Source organism: Vulpes lagopus, chromosome 5 (genome assembly GCF_018345385.1).
Source record: "Vulpes lagopus strain Blue_001 chromosome 5, ASM1834538v1, whole genome shotgun sequence".
NCBI classification, from domain to species: Eukaryota; Metazoa; Chordata; class Mammalia; order Carnivora; family Canidae; genus Vulpes; species Vulpes lagopus.
Genome location: NC_054828.1, coordinates 46,985,621 through 47,003,396, shown reverse-complemented (window position 1 = coordinate 47,003,396; position 17,776 = coordinate 46,985,621). Strand labels below are relative to the sequence as shown.

At 35.1% G+C, this 17,776-nt stretch overlaps 1 protein-coding gene across 1 annotated transcript in view; it reads left to right on the top strand.

Moving 5' to 3' along the window:
* The window catches only part of LOC121490978 (WD repeat containing planar cell polarity effector), a 443,477-nt gene that overhangs the window by 361,826 nt on the left and 63,875 nt on the right, over positions 1-17,776 (top strand). The window contains exon 14 of the mRNA XM_041755267.1: positions 2,524-2,686. Coding sequence (XP_041611201.1) covers positions 2,524-2,686 — 163 coding nt within the window. The remainder of the gene's footprint in view (positions 1-2,523; positions 2,687-17,776) is intronic.

Genomic DNA, 17,776 nt, shown 5'->3' with positions numbered 1-17,776 from the left:
ATTTAATGTAATCTCTATCAAAATCACTATGACATATTTTGCAAAAATAGAAAAACCCGTCCTAAAATTCATATGGAATCTCAGAAATCCTGAAGAACCAAAATTATCATGAGAAAGAATAAAGCTGAAGGACTCACACTTCCTCATTTCAAAACTTACTGCAAAACTACAGTAATCAAAACAATATTGTACTAGCATAAAAACAGACAGACTAATGGAATAAAATAGCCCAGAAATAAATCCTTACATGCATGGTCAAATGATTTTCAACAAGGTACCCAGTCCATTTAATTCAGCGGGGGAAAGGACAGTCTTTTCAATAAACAGTGCTTGGAAAACTGGATATCAATATTTTTAAAAATATGAAGTTGACAGCTTAACTTGCACCATATATGAAAATTAACTCAAAATGGATCCAAGACCTAAACTACAAAACTTTCAGGGAAAAAACAGGGAGAAAATCTCATGACATTGGATTTGGCAATGGTTACTTGGAGAGAATACCAAAAGTATAGGCAACAAAAGTAAAAATAAATTGGACTGCATCAAAATTTAAAACTTTTACTCATCAAAGGATACTATCAACAGAATGCAAAGGCAACCCATGAAATGTGAGAAAATACTTGAAAATCATATATCTGATAAGGGATTAATATCCAGAATATATAAAATGCTCCCAAAACTCAACTTCAAAAATCAAACAGCTTAATTCAAAAATGGGCAAAGGGATTTGAATAGATATTTCACCAATGAAGATAAGCAAGTGGCCAATAAAGACATGAAAATATGTTCAACATCAATGATATTTATGGAAATGCAAAATCAAAACTACAATGAGATACCACCTCACACTCATTAGAGTGGCTATAATTTAAAAAAAAAAGAAAATGACAAGTGTTGGCAAAGTTGTGGAAAAATTGGAGCACTGTTGGTGGGATTGTAAAATTGTGCAATGATAACAAAAACAACATGGTAGTTCATTAATTAAAAGCGGTTGGGGCACCTGGCTGGCTGTCAGGGGAGCATGTGACACTCAATCTGGGGATCATGAGTTTGAGCCCCAATTGGGGTACAGAGATTACTTAAATAAAACTTCTAATTAATTTTAAAAATTAAAAATAGAACTTACATATGATCCAGCAAGCCCACCTATTGGTATATATCCAAAGGAATTATAATCAAGGTATCAAAAAGATACCTGCAGACTCATCTTCATAACAATTATTCACAGCAGCCAAAAGCTGGAAGCAATCCAGATCTCCACAGATGGACAAATAGATAAACAAAATGTAGTATATATATACATATATTACGTACATACATATCATTCAGCCTTAAAAAGGAAGGAAATCCTAAAACATGGATAAACCATGAGGACATTATGCAAAGGGAAATATGCCAACCACATAAATGCAAATATGACAGTCACAGAAATGCAAATACTATATGATACCACTTCAATGAAGTATCCAAAGTAGTCAGATTTGTAGAAACAAAAAGCAAAATGGTGGTCACCAGGGCCTACAGGAAGGGACACAGGAATAAATAGGGAGTTAAGTGGGTGTACGGTGTCAATTTTACAAGCAGAAAAAAATTTGGAGATCTCTTGCACAGTAAGGTGAATATATTTAATACTACTGAACTGTATACTTTATTTTTTAAAGATTTTATTTATTTATTCATAGAGACAGAGAGAGAGAGAGAGGCAGAGATACAGGCAGAGGGAGAAGCAGGCTCCACGCAGAGAGCCTGATGTGGGACTCAATCCAGGGTCTCCAGGATCACGCCCTGGGCTGCAGGCAGCGTGCGCCACCGGGGCTGCCCTGAACTGTATACTATAAAAATGGTTTTAACATGGTTTAAAAAAAAATACACAGAGTATGGTCCTAAGAGTTTTTGGCCTTTAATAAAGTTTGTTTTTTCAAATATATTTTTCACAACTTCAGGATGCTTTGCAATTTTTCTAAACAATGCCCTAAGTTGCCAATTTTAAAGTTTGCTCTGTACATCTGTATGAGTGGGAATAGCAAACTCTCTATACACTTTATTGGAAAATATACATTCTTGTAACAGATACTTTACTTTTTTGCTTTCAAATTGTGTTCTACAGGTGGAGTATAAAATAATTCACTTCTCACAATTTTCCAATATAATAAAGTATTCCAGTAGTTGGTTAACAACAACAACATTGTTTGATTAATAAAATGCTGGTTAAAAACACTATGAGGAAGTTGTAAATGAATTTTTAAAATGTGAACTTGAAAATATTATTCAATTATCAGATGTGAACTTGAAAACATTAATTATTCAGTTATCAAATTCCCTGGTTGAGCTAAGTGCCAGAATGACAGAAGTCATATGGGGACTAGGACTACAAGTTTTCCATTGTGTACTATATAGTTAATTGACAAATTTTTTCAAAGTTTCATTGGGATATGCAAAAGTTTTCCTGTAATCATACTTAAAAGGAGTTAGCAGAAATTTTATCTGATTTTGACTCATATCTTGATCATTTTTCTACAGAACTCCTGGGGCCTTTGGACAGAGGAGATATGCTAAATGAAGCTTTTGTTGGTTTATCTTTAGCTCCTCAAGGAGAAGACAAATTTCCAGATAACCTCCCTCCTTTTTGTTCAGTCCATAAACATATTATTCAACAAAGAACACTGAATGACTCTTCTAATAGGTAAGATATGTTGAATCAAGAAAAGTGCTCCACAGAGTACTTAGTACTAAACAATTTAAATATTCCCTGTTTAAATGCAAACTAATAGTTAAGCAAGAATTTTTCAAAATGTCAAAGAAAAAAGTGTGCATTTTCTCATGGCAATGACTTTGCAGTAGTTTGGTCATGCGAAAGCAGGTACAATGGAAGAAGAATCGAATGTAAACAAAATATTGTTAGAATGTTATTCCAGACCAACATGAGCATGAAATTACTATAACAAATCAAATTCTAATTTTATTCTGTTGTTAAATTTCAGAATTGTTAGACTATCATATTAAAACATTAATTTTTGGTATATTTAGTTTGAATTGTAATTCATATGATCGTACTTATAAACTTTGCCATTAGTTTCCGAAATCTGATAAATGATAACTTCATACCTATCCAGCTAAGTATATGGGTTATTGAGAAAATAAACAGAATAATTGTGAAATAAAAATACTGGTCAAAGTAATTATGTTAGTTACCATTATAATTTGCTCTGAAGCAAAGGCCAGCAAACTTTGTGTAAAGCACCAGATATTAGGCTTTGTGGCTCCTACAGACTCTGGCACAACACTCAGCTCCACCACTGTAGTATGAAAGCAGCCATAGACAGTATATAAATAAGTTAGAGTGGCCGTTTACAATAAAATTTTATTTACAAAAACAGGCGGTGGGCAGAATTTGGCCCCTGTTCTGCAGTTTACATACCTGCTCTTGAGGATCTCAACTATATGCAATAATTATGAAGAGGCCGTATTTTTTATATAATCATATGAAATATAGGTCATATATTTCTTATTAATTATACATATATATATACTCTTAAATATCCTGAGGAAAATGCCTCAAACTACATAGTTTGATTAATAGTAAATAAAGGAGCAGAGTTTCCAGGTTTGGTGGAGTTCAGAGGTAAGTAAATCCTCTCCCCAAGAAACAGTTATAAAGCTGGACAAAAACTGCCATTTCCAGGCTCTGAAAATCAAATAGGGGCAAACAATTTGATAAGCATTAAACTTCTAGTAATAAAGGAGGAATCTGATATTCGGGGGCTGTTTGCATCCCCTCACGCCCCCAAGCTAGTTCAGCCTTGTAGTTCTACTAGGGTGGGACAGGCTGTGAAGAACAAACAGCAGCTAAGTTGATTTGCAGCTGAGAGTGGAAAAACCCTGCACAGCAAAAGAGCAAACTGTTGGTAAATATAACAACTTTGATAGAAAATGAACAGGGGAAGCCACGGTTCTACTAGCCAGCTTAGGTCAAGTGACAGAATGGTGGTAGACTAGCCAAAAATTTAACAGGAAGATCCTGGAATAAAGAAGTGAAAGAAGGTCTAGTGAAGCTCTCTACACATTCCTGATGGAGCTGTATGACTTCTGATTTTTTGGCTCTCTTTTATTTTGCAGGACCCTAAATTTTCCCCTTTTGCTTCTTTCTTCCTTCACACCCAACTGCCAGAAGGTGTCTCTCCCTTTTTGCCCTTTATCACCCACCCAACTCCCCACCACAGAAGATGTACATTTAAAAAAAAATTATCCCTTCAAACTGCATGGTATAGTTCATGTTCTAATCCACAAGAATACCAGGAATTTAGAGATCATGCACTGGGATCTGGCATTTTTTCCATTTGATTTACAATTGTTTGCAAGTTCTCTGTCAAGTCATACTGAAGGTGGGGCTTTCAATAGTTTCTTTTCTTCTCTTATGTTCTGTATCATTATAGAGGAAGTACTAAGAAACAGAAAGGAAAGCAGCGACTATTATCTTCAACTACCTGGAAGTCCTACTTCTTTATTTACTTTTTTTAAAACAGTTTTACTGGGGTATAATTTACATGCACCATAAAATTTTCCCCTTGTAAGTATAGAGTTCAATGATGTTTGCTAAATTTATAAAGTTTTCAACTACCACCACAGAGTGGTTTTAGAACATTTCCATTGCCACAGAGTTCCCTTGTGCCAATTTACAGTCCATTTCTACTCCTACCTCCAGTGTGAGCCACTAACTGGTCTGCTTTCTGCCTCTAGAGGAATTTCATATAAATGAAATCATACAGTCTGGAAAGTTCATATAAATGAATTCATACAATACGTTGTCTCTTGTGTCAGGCTTCTTGCACTTAGCATTATGGTTTCTGAGGTTCATACATGTCATAGCATGTTATTTATTCCTTTTTCATTTCTGAATAGTGTTCCATTGTATGGATATTATCAAATTTTGTTTAACTCCTCACCAGTTGCTCAACATTTTTAATTACTTCCAGGTTTGGGCTATTAGGAATAGTGGTGCTATAAATATTCACATATAAGTCTTCAAGGGGACATACGTTTTCATTTCCCTTGGGTAGGTATCTAGGAGTAAAATTGCTAGATCATATTGTAAGTTTATCTTTATCTTCTTAGTTTTTAGAAACTTCCAAATTGTTTTTCCAAAGTGACTATAACATTTTACATACCCATCAGCAATATACAGGGCTCCAGTTTCTCCAGATCTTCACCTGTGGCTGGTATTGTCAGTGTTTTTTATTTTAGTCATCCTATTGGGTATAGACTAGCATCTCATGATTTTAATTTGCATTTCCCTAGTGACTAATGATGTTGAGCATTTTTATATGATTATTAGCCATTAGTGTATCTTCTTTGGTGAAATATTATTCAAAACTTTGTCCATTTTTAAAATAAGTTCTCTTATTATTGAATTATAAAACCTTTCTTAACTGTAAGTCCTTAATCAGATATATGATTGCAGATATTTTCTCCCAGTCTGTGACTTGCCCTTTCATTTTTCTAACAGTGTCTTTTGAAGTGCAAAAGTTTCAAATGTTGGTAAAACAGTTTAGTTATGGTTTCTTTTATTGATTATGCTTTTGTATGTAAGAAATTTTTTTTCTAACTTAAAAATCACAAAAAATTTTCCCTTTTGTTTTCTTCTGGAAGTTTTATAACTTTGGCTCTTACACTCAAGTCCATTTTAATTTGATTTTTATGTATGATGTGATATAAGGGTCTAAGTTCATTATTTTATACGTGAAAATCCAATTGCCTTTATACCTTTGTCAAAAATTAGTTGACCATAGGTATAAAGATTTATTTCTGGATTTGCAATTCTGTTCCTTTAGTCTGTATATCTACCCTTACACAAACAAGTGCCAGACTTAACCATACTGAGGGCTCCACTGAACCAGAATCTCCCAAAATACATTCCAATACCAAAACAATAAACAGGTTTTGGTAAAATGGTAAAATGGTAATAGTTGGTAAAATGGTAATATGGTAAAATTTGGTAAATCATTTGGTAAACCAATCATTTGGTAAAATGATTAATAGTTCTATATAGTTACTTCAAAGAAAAATAAAATGAAACCAAGACATATCAATTGAGAAAAATTCTTCTCCCTCAAAACAACCATGAAGTAGAAGAAAACTGTACAACACTCCATGCAAAATTAAATATATTCAAATAAACATCTGGGTACATGGAAACCCACTCTGAATCAGAAGGACAAAAACTAAGAGGAAAAGGAGGGGGGAGAAAGTTCACTGCATTCAAGAAAGAAAAGAGAAATATCTTAGAAATGAAAAATTTAAAAATAAATAAATGAAAAATTACAAGGCACACAAATGGAAATAATCTAAAATTAAGATTTAATGAAAGGCACTGAAAATGGCAGAAAACAAGACAATGAAAAGGAGATAAAGGTAAAAAAGAAAAAAAGACAAGGGATAAAAGTAATGGAATGAGAGATAAGACAAAGGAGAAACAGTATTTGTACGATTTGACTCATTGGAAACAATATTTAAAATTATAATCCAGGGAAAATGCTTTAGAAATAAATGTTAAAAAAAAACTTGGATTTACATATCAGAAGATTATATCGGGGGGGGCACCTGGGTGGTGGCTCAGTTGGTTAAGCATCTACCTTGGGCTCAGCTCATGCTCCCAGTGTCCTGAGATCAAGTCTTGCATCAGACTCCCCACTCAGCAGAGAGCTGGCTTCTCCCTCTGCCTGCCCTCCCACTCATGCTGTCTCTCAAATAAATAAAATCTCAACAACAAAAAAATCATACCAAGTACCTGAGAAAAATTATTATAAAAATCAGTTCTAAAACATATCTTTAAATTCTTAGATATCAATGATTAGTTTTTAAAAATCTGCAAGGCCTCCTGGTAGAAAGATCAAATAACTAACAAATGCAGAAGAATTAAACAAGCATCAGTCTTTTCAAAACTAAAATACAAGGTAAGGCAAAAGTAGATCTGTAATTTTTAAAAACTCAGTGGAAAGAAGTATAAACTAGTGATTTATAGCTATCCACACTCTCCTTCAAGTATCAAGGGTAAAGAAAAACGGTTCTAATGAACCCTTCTGGAGGAAGATTATAGAGGAAGAGCCTCATCCAATTATGAGATAACTGGGAAAACTTCTGCAAAATAACTAATTCTGAACATTTTAATACATATAAATGTAGATAGAAGATCAAAACTAGGAGTATCTGGGTCAGTCAGTTGAGTGTCTGACTCTTGGCTTTTGGCTCAGGTTATAATCTCAGGATCCTGGGATCAAGCCTCATGATGGGCTCAACGGTGGGTACGGAGTCTACTTGAGGATTTTCTCTCCGCCTCTCCCTCTGCTCCTCCCCACACTCATGTGTGTGCACATGCTCTAACAAATGAATTAAAAAACAAAAACAAAAACAAAAAAAGACCAAAAACAGGGAGTGGAGAGATACTGTGTGTTGTAATTAAATAGAAAAGATACAACTAAAACAATGAGAGGGGAACAAAGAGTGAAAGAGAAAAGTAGAATAAGGTCACTGATTGCTGTACAGACATAGGTGGGAGCTAAAAGATAACAGTAAACACTGATACATGAGATAATGAAAAGTTAACTAAGAAAAGAAGAGACTAAGGGCATTAGAAAAGATAGCTGTACAAAGATAACCACCAAAACTAAACTATAAATCTTCAAAAAAATAGAGTAAAAGAATCACACCCACTTAAGAAATATAAGCAAATATTACAAAATTCACATAATTATAAAATATTCATAGGGACCAAGAATATCAGTCATGTCAATTAATATAAATAGACTTACCTCATCTATTAATAGAAATAGATTTTCCGGGGTGCTGGGATGGGTCAGTCATTTGAGTGTCTGCCTTCAGCTCAGGTTATGATACCAGGGTCTTGGAATTGAGTCCAACATCAGGTTCCATGCTCAGTGGAGAGACTGCTGCTCCCTCTTCCTTGGCCCCTCTTCCCCTTCATGCTCTCTATCTCACTCGCTCTCTCAAATAAAATCTTAAAAAAAAAAAAAAAAAGAAAGAAAAATATTTTCAGTATGCCCCACAAACCAAGATCCAGCTATACTCTGTATATAAGAGAGACATCTAGGGGCACTTGGGTGGCCCAGTTGGTTGAGCAACCAACTCTTGGTTTCGGCTCAGATCATGATCTCATGGATTGTAGGACTGAGTCCCACTTCCGGTTATGTGCTCAGTGGAGAGTCTGCTTGAAGATTTTCTCCCTCTGCCCATCCCCTGACTTGTGCTAAAATAAATAAATCTTTAAAGAGATATATCTAAAATAAATTGATCTAGAAAAGCTAAAAATAAAGATATGGGAAAAGATACCTTAAGCAAATGAAAATAAGAAACCAACAGAAATCCTGGTTACAGAGAGAATTCAAGCCCCCAAGTATATATTGACAAAGAAATATTAACATCCGAATTTCACAACAAAGATATAACCAACATGCAAGTACCAATTAACACAGAAACCACCTCTATGAAGTTAAATCTGTAAGAGATGCAAGGTCTGAGACACAGACACCAAGGAGACTTTAACTCATTATTCTTTTTTTTTTTTTTTAATTTTTATTTATTTATGATAGTCACAGAGAGAGAGAGAGGCAGAGACACAGGCAGAGGGAGAAGCAGGCTCCATGCACCGGAAGCCCGATGTGGGATTCGATCCCAGGTCTCCAGGATCGCGCCCTGGGCCAAAGGCAGGCGCTAAACCGCTGCGCCACCCGGGGATCCCTAACTCATTATTCTTATTACAAAATAGATTAAGTAGGCAAAAAATAAGGAGAAAGAACACCTAAACACCATAATCAGTAATGTAGATATTGTGGATATTTATTAAATTCTACACTCTGATAATGGAAAAATAGAATTTTCCCCCAGAACCCTCTTGCACTGTTGGTGGGAATGCAAACTCGTACAGCCACTCTGGAAAACAGTGTGGAGGTTCCTCAAGAGTTAAAAATAGAGCTACCCTATGACCCAGTAGTTGCACTATGGGGTATTTACCCCAAAGATACAGATGTAGTGAAATGCTGGGACCCCTGCACCCCAAAATGTTTATAGCAGCAATGTCCACAATAGCCACACTGTGGAAGGAACCACGATGTCCTTCAACAGATGAATGGATAAAGAAGATGTGGTCTATATATACAGTGGAATATTAGCCATCAGAAAGGACGAATACCTATCATTTGCTTCCACATGGATGGAACTGGAGGGTGTTATGCTCAGTGAAGTAAGTCAATTGAAGAAGGACAAGCATCATATGGTTTAGATTTTCAGGGGTGCTGGGATGGGTCATCATATGGTCATACGGAGGATATAAGAAATAGTGAAAGGAATTATAAGGGAAAGGAGAGGAACTGAGTGGGAATTAGAGAGGAAGACAAACCATGAGACTCCTAACTCTGGGAAATGAACAAAAGGTTAAAGAGGAAGCCTGTAGGGGGATGGGGTGATTGGGTGACAGATACTGAAGAGGGCACTTGATGGACTGAGCACTGGGTGTTATACTATATGTTGGCAAATTGAACTTCAATAAAAACAAATTAAAAAGAATTTTCCCCAAAATATTTACCAAAAAAGTAATCTTAGGTGTCAAAAGGATATCACTAAGTTCCATAAGAAAGAACTCTTAGAAACACTCTGTAATCACAGTGCAATATAACTAGATGGGATGCCTGGGTGGCTCAGCGGTTGAGCATCCCTTTGGCCCAGGGCATGATCCTGGAGTCCCGGGATCAAGTCCCACAATGGGCTCCCTGCATGGAGCCTGCTTCTCCCTCTGCCTGTGTCTCTGCCTCTCTCTCTCTCTCTCTCTCTCTCTCTCTCTCTCTCTGTGCCTCTCAAGAATAAATAAATAAAATCTTTTAAAAAAAACACAACTAGAAATGTTTAACAAGAAACAAAATGACCATCCTCTTAGAAATATTAAAGTCTTCTCTATTAAACAACTCATGGGTGAAAGAAGAAAACACAATATGAATTTTTAAAAAAATAATTATAATGAAACTGCATATCACAATCTATGGGATGAATTAAAATTAATAATTAAAAGAAAACTACTAGCACTTAACACTTTATTTTTTTAAGATTTTATTTATTTATTCATGAGAGATACAGAGAGGGAGAGAGAGGCAGAGACACAGGCAGAGGGTGAAGCAGGCTCCCCTGCTCAGAGCCCAATGCAGCACTCAATCCTAGGACCCCAGGATCACGACCCCGAACCAAAGGCTCAATCACTGAGACACCCAGGTGCCCCTAGCACTGAACACTTTAAAAAGAGGAAATGAAAGAACAAAATAAACCAATTCCGATTCCAACTCAAAAACCTTTAAAAAATAACAAGAAACTAAACCAAAATAAGTAAAAACAAAGGAAATAATAAAAATCAGAAATTAATGAGGCAGAGTGGAGGTTGGGAAATTCTCCTGAACGTGTAAAGAGTAAATATTTTAGGCTTGTTGACCATATGTTCTCTCCTGCAATTACTCAATTCTTGTTGCAGCACAAAAGCAGCTGTTTGTAATACCTAAAATGAATGAACATGCCTGTGATCCAGTAAAACTTTATTTATACGAACAGGTGACTAGCTGACAGGTCATAGTTAACTGATCTCTAAGGTAGAAGTTTAAAAACACACACACAAAAACAATAGACCTAATTAAATCTAGATGTTTTTGAAAAGATGAATAAAATATAGACCAACCTGATCAAGCTGACTTGGTCAAGATAAAAGGAAAGAAAGTATAAACATACAAACCAAGAAGTGGCACAGAGGGAGGAATTAACCACTCTAACAAGATTTTTTTTTTAAATCTTAAGAGACCACTTTGTAAATTTCTATACAAATACATTTAAAAGCAGAAGAAATTTCCTAGGTAAGTACTAACTGCCAAAGTTACCACCATTAGATTTAGAAATCTGAAGCAGACCAATTTCCATGAAGAAATAGACAAAATTCTTAAAGAAGTACCCAAAGAAAGAGGTCTAGATGTTTTGACTGGAGAATTCTAATTCCAATCCTTGCTCAAAGAACAGATATTTTAAATGCTCTACAAATTGTTCCCATGTACTGAAATTAAAGAAAAACTTTCTATAGTACAGAAAGATAACCAGAAATGAGTATCATTCATGAATTATCAATGTAAAAATATTAAATATTACCAAACAAAATTCAACCCCTAGATCTATCCTGATATTACAAGGTTGGTTCAATATTACCAAATCCATTAACACTATACATCTAATAGATCTATGGCTAATAAAAATCATATTATTTCCATAGCTGCTGGAAAAGCCTCTGACAAAATACAGCTCCCTTCCTGATAAAAGTACTCAAGAAAATAGGAATTGAGGTATATATTCTTAACATAATAATATATGTATACCTTAGTCCTAATGCTGGTATCTTATTTAATGGGGAACCACTAAAGGCATTTCTGCTAAGACCAGAAACAAGACAAGAATACCCACTATGTCTGCTACTATTCTATACTGTACGAGAGGTATTAGCCATTACAATTAGATAAATCAACTAGATCAAAGGTGGCAAACTATGGCCAACTGGCCAAATCCAAACATGCTACTATTCCTGTAAATAAAGTTTTAGTAGAACACATTTGTTTGTTTATTGTCTATTGATTGGTAGAGGCTGTATTGCCCTCAAAGCCTAAAACTTTACTATCTAGGACTTAGCAGAAAGTTTGCCAATCCTTGAACTAGAGAATAAAAATTGGTAAAGAAATAGAACTGTCTTCATTTGCAATGATATGATAATATAACATAATATAACAGAAGAGCCATAGGGAATCAATGATTAAACAAAACCAAATATTTTTAAACTATAGCAAGGTAGAAAGATGTAAAGTTAATATATAACAGCCTTCATATACACAAACAATAAGAAGTTAGAGGATATAATGCAGAGAGAAACACCACAAAGATTAAGTACTGAGGGATAATCTGAACAACATATATGTAAAATTCACGTGACAGAAATTTTAAAACACTCTTTTACAGACATAAAAATGGCCTGGAACAAATGGGAAGATATCCCCTCTTCTTGAATAGGATGACTCAGCATCATAAAGATGTCAGTTCTCCCTAAATTAATGTATTAAAAAATTAAATTTCATGTAATCCCAATAAAAAGACCAACATACTTTTTTGAGTTAGACAAGGTGATATTAAGGTTAACTTAGAAAAACAAAACAAGAAGAAACTATGAGAAGGGAGCTAGTCCTACTAGATATTAAAACATCTACCTATAAAGCCTTTTTACACTGTCACACTTGAAATTTTATTCTTATGTGATTATTAGATTAATATCTGCTTCCTCATTAACCTGTACACTCCATGAAGGCAAAAACTGTGATTCTTAGATATTATTATTTCTTTAAGCCCTATCACAATGTCTGGTACATAGTTGGCACATTGCAAGGCCTACTGTACTCTTCAAGTTCTCAAGTGTGTGGAGGAGAAAGAGAAATGATATAGGTAAGAAATAAGCAAAAATACATAACTAAAGATTATTCAATTAATGGTAAGTACTAGGAAAAAATACAAAGAAATGGTGATTAGTGAAGGTACTATTTGAGTTAAGGGCTGAATGACAAGGAGTCGTGTATGTGAAGTATATTGACAGTGGATTCCAGGGAGAAGTATCTGCACATGCAAAGGCCCTAGGGTAGAAAGGAGTCTGGACAGTTTGAGTAAGAGAGTCAATACAGCTAAACTGTCAAGGGGGGTGGAAGAGGATAAATAATTAGAGCTGTAGGCCATGTTCGTGTGTATGATCTGTGTTTTAATTGCAGTGAGAAGCCCATATAGGATATTGTGGTTTGCCAAATAATGGCCTCCCAAAGATGTCCACATCCGAATCCCCAGAATCTGTAAATATGTTACAGTAATGTGGCAAAGGGGAATTAGGGTAGCAGATGAAATTAAGGCTACTAATCATCTGACTTTAAAATAATGAGTTTATGCTGGATTATCTGGATGGGCCTAATGTAATCCTTAAATGTGGTGGAGGGAAGCAGAAGAATCAGTGTCTGGTACCTCGCGGTAACTCATGGTGAGATGGACTCAACCTACCACTACTGGCTTTGAAAATGGATGAAAGGAACCATGAGCCAAGGAATGCAGGGAAACTCAAAAACACAAGAAAGATTATTCTCTACAACTTCCAGGAAGGAATGCACCCTATTTAAGTCACTAAATTTGTGGCTATTTGTTATGACAGCAAGGAAGATCTAATACACAGGGTTAGATCTACATTTTTTTTAAAATTTTTATTTATTTATGATAGTCACAGAGAGAGAGAGAGGCAGAGACATAGGCAGAGGGAGAAACAGGCTCTAGGCACCGGGAGCCCGATGTGGGATTCGATCCCGGGTCTCCAGGATCGCACCCTAGGCCAAAGGCAGGCACCAAACCGCTGCGCCACCCAGGGATCCCTAGATCTACACTTTTAATAGATCATTTTGAACGACCGGGCTGACGTGATAGGGAAAGCTGCCTTGACATCAGTGGGTATTTTTTTTTAATCAGAGTTCGATTTGCCAACATACAGTATAACACCCAGTGCTCATCCCGTCAAGTGCCCCTGTTAGTGCCCGTCACCCAGCCACCCCATCCCCCCCACACACACCTCCCTTTCCACTATCCCTTGTTTCCCAGAGTTAGGAGTCTCTCATGTTTTTACACTTCACCATCTGAACACTAGGGCTCAGGGCTACATCTGAATATCAGAACTGCATTAGGGAAGTTTAGCTACCCAAAGATACTTAAAGTTTTTGTCTAAAGGAGTTCAGTAATATCTTAGGCTGTAAAAGAGAGAAGCAGAGAGAATAGAATGGCAGCGCAGCCGACGGACTTACAGCATGGGCCCACTCACCAGGGGTTAAGGATGTATCTACTTTTGCTCACTGTTGTATCCACAGCATTCAACTCAGTACCAGCCACAGAGTGAGCATTCAACAAATATTCCATCCATGACTGAATGAACAGTAAAATATCAGCCTACTTTATAAAATGTCCTCTTAATTTTAAATCTTTCCCATTCATTGTTTACATTCTTCATATGGTTATATGACTGAATAAAATGCTAATTTCTGGGTAGCCTATGGCAAAATAAACAATGTGAACTAAACATACAACTGGTTTTGAATAGACTGCACTGTGCTCAAGTTTATAAACAAAGTTACTTAAGTGTAACCTATATGAGGGTAGATGTTTGTCCTTTTTTTTTTCTTAATTCACTGCTGGATCCTCCAGGACATAGAAAAGTACCTGGCACATAATAAATGCTTAATATCTATTGAATAAATACAAGAATTATTTTTATAATATGAGAATACATAAGATGTAAGAATATATAGCTGGTAGTAAGTGTGGTAAGTAGACACTTTAGATACCCCCAAATAATCAGGCACTTGCATATTAACAGCAATTACAACATCTTGGGTACAAATGAGTGTTTTTAAAAATCACCATTACGTGAATTGACTGAGATTTTATATTTTATAAGACACTACCATTATTATTCAAATAGTTGGTTTTCATATTTTTGATGTGGCTAAGATAAAAATTATTCAAATGGTTATCTTTTCATATTTTTGACATGGCATCTAAAAAAAGTCAAACAATTCAAAGAAAAAAAAGTTTAGAAAGAAAAAGGGCAGAGTGAGAGGGCTATGATAAATAAATTAAATGATCCTAGGACTAAATATTTAACTTTTGATTTGGCACTGCCTTAAACTAGTTATCATATTTCAAATAATTCCATTTCTCTGGTTGCTTCAATATTCCCATTTTTATTAGATTATCCCCTTTAAGGTCTAAGATTCTTTACTGTAGAGCAATCAAACCTTATATTTGTAACAAATGTATCTACCTTTATATTTACTGTCATAAATTAACCATAAAATTGATTTCCTGCTCTTTATTATATCTGAATTCATGCCTAAGAAACTCCAAATGAAATACTCTCTTGTTAAAAAGTCACTACATTTTGGCTTGGTTTTATTTGATTTGTATCTAAGCAAATTTCCTTTAAGTTAAAACAAACAAACAAACCCCCACCCCTCATCTATCCATAATCCTTATGTGTGCCTATAAACAATATAATTGATGAAAATTTTCAGTGTTTACAAAACAAAGAAAATTGTCAACAGAATGCCTGGCGGTAGACTTACCAGAAAAAAAAAAAATTTACAGCCTATAATTCATGAAGATTGGCTCAAAACAAACTGTCCCTGCCAACAGAAAATCTGACAATTATTCTGTTGTCTAATTTGGCTCAGCTTAAGTTGACCTTGTTTATTCATCTCAGTCTTTTAATTCTTGTTAACTTGGCATAAGAAGAGAACATATGGCATATGTCTAGGAAGTCCATTTCTGCATCTTAAACTGAAATAAATGTAGAATATACTGAGCATTTCCAGTGTGCAGCTATTAAGGTAACTAAATATATATTACACAGGATTGATTAGGTTCAAATTATCCCCACTAGATAGTTTTTGGTTTTATAGGCAGCAAACATAAAACAAGTACAGACATCTTTTTCTGAGCCCCAGTATAGGACTAAAACTGGCCAACTTTAATCATTTCCAAAGACTGTCAGTCTTAAGCTCTTTTAAAACATAAAAATTAAAGGATATCAGCAGTTTGACAACTTAGAGATGTTTACAGGTTTTTACTGAATCCCCAGCTATGTTTAAGAAAGGTCATCAAGATAATGTGAGGAATATCCATAACGAGAGCTGGAGAACAAAAAAGAATTTCCATTTTCTCTGTAGCCTAATCTGGTCTCCAATGAATTTTCTTATTTTCGTTATCTGACCCACTAAAGTGTACTGTGAAGGAGAAGTTTTATTTGTTGTAACTTTAATGTGTCTCAGGAAAAGCTATGAGGAAATGAGGTGCTTTACAGGTTCCTGGCTCTATTATAGAACCATAGTTCTCCAGTACTGGAACTAGAAAGGCAAATACCTTGAAAATCCAAAGCTCCAACATTTATGGGTTAGTGTTGTCATTTGGAATGTATTCTTTTTATTAACAAAGCAAAATGAAAAACATAAAAGTATAATTTCATGTACAAAGTCCTATTAGTATTACATATTTTGAAACCCTTAACCTTTATTAGTAGACTTCCCCATCCTTCTTAGATAGTATTTTTCTTCCACAAGGCTCAGAGCATTCAAAATATCCTAACATTTCAGGTATGCGAGGGGATCCTTATTATCTAGGTATTCATTATCTGAAATCCTACAGTTATAGGAGTTTACGTAGGGCAACAGTCTTCATAATGCAAAATATTTATGAATGAGCTAACTACTAACCTTAGTCCCCATTCAAATATCCCTCCACAGTGAATACAAGCATCTAAGTCCACCTATTATTAAGTGCTAGATCATCAGTGCTTTCACAGATTGTAAGCTATGCAAACGCCTAACATGGCAATACAGACATTTCTAAACAACTAAAAATCTTGCATAAAGAATATTTCATGAGCTCAATGAAAGAGACAGAGAAATATTAGATCTTGTGCAAAAACCAATGATAAATTAGGAAATGGCACTGAGACCAACTATATGAAAAAGAAATTCCATAAGGATAATGAAATTTAAAAAACTGAAAAAGAAAATGAGTTTACTATCAAAGTATTAATAGAAGCCACAAAAAAATGAAGTCCTTAAATATTTCTTGAAAAAGTGGCTTTCTTTATGATGATGTGTGTTGTGAAAGTCAAAAGTAAAGTTAAAGATGCCATACAAAGCTCCTATAGAATCTAATCCAAGAATTTATGCAGAGTTGAAATTATAACCTACCTTTTAAACTTATCCATATGACTTTTCCTTTTATTTTTTAGTTTATTTTTATTAATTGTATTTTTACTATTTAAGGTGATTTTCCTTTTTAAAAATTTTTTATTTAAAGATTTGCTTATTTACTTGAGATACAGCATGACAAAGGAGGGGCAGAGGGAGAGGGAGAAGGGAAGGAGACTCCCCACTGAGCAGAGTCACACAGGGCTTGATCTCACAACCTTGAGATCAGGACTTGAGCCAAAACCAAGAGTCCCACACTCAAGCCACTGTGCCACCCAGTTGCCCCTATGGTGATTTTCAATCCCAGTTTAAAGGGACTCACTTTGGAGCACTTCAGTGGCTCAGTCAGTTAAGCATCTGTTTCTTGGTCGTGGCTCAGGTTATCGTCTTGGGATCCTGGGATGGAGCTCCTGTTGAGCTCCCTGCTCAGGGGGGAGTCTGCTGGTCTCCCTCTCCCTCTGCCCCTCCTCTAACTTGCTCTTTTGCTCACTCTCTAATATAAAATAAATCTTTAAAAATAAAGGGACTCACTTTAAGGAGCCTTTATTTATACATTTATTTTTCCCTGAAAGTAGTTATCCTTGGATGTGGACCTCGTGCAGCCATGTTAAAATACTTAAATGTATGGTTTCAAAAAAAATGAAATGGATGCCACTGAGGACAAAGCAGGAATATCTCTGTGCCTTTACTGTTCTTCATTATTTCTTTGGGTCTATTTTTTTAAATCTCTCTGCCATATTTTTTGAATCCAGGATCACATATCTTCCTCTATCAACAAAGAGAAATCAAAAGTTAGGAAACTGAAACTTTCAAGGAGAGAATTAAAAAATAATAATAATAATAATATCCTAAAAAAAATAATGTCATATACACAGAAAAGAATTGTAAAAGATGCTGGTTTTGCTATTTCATGTACAACTGAA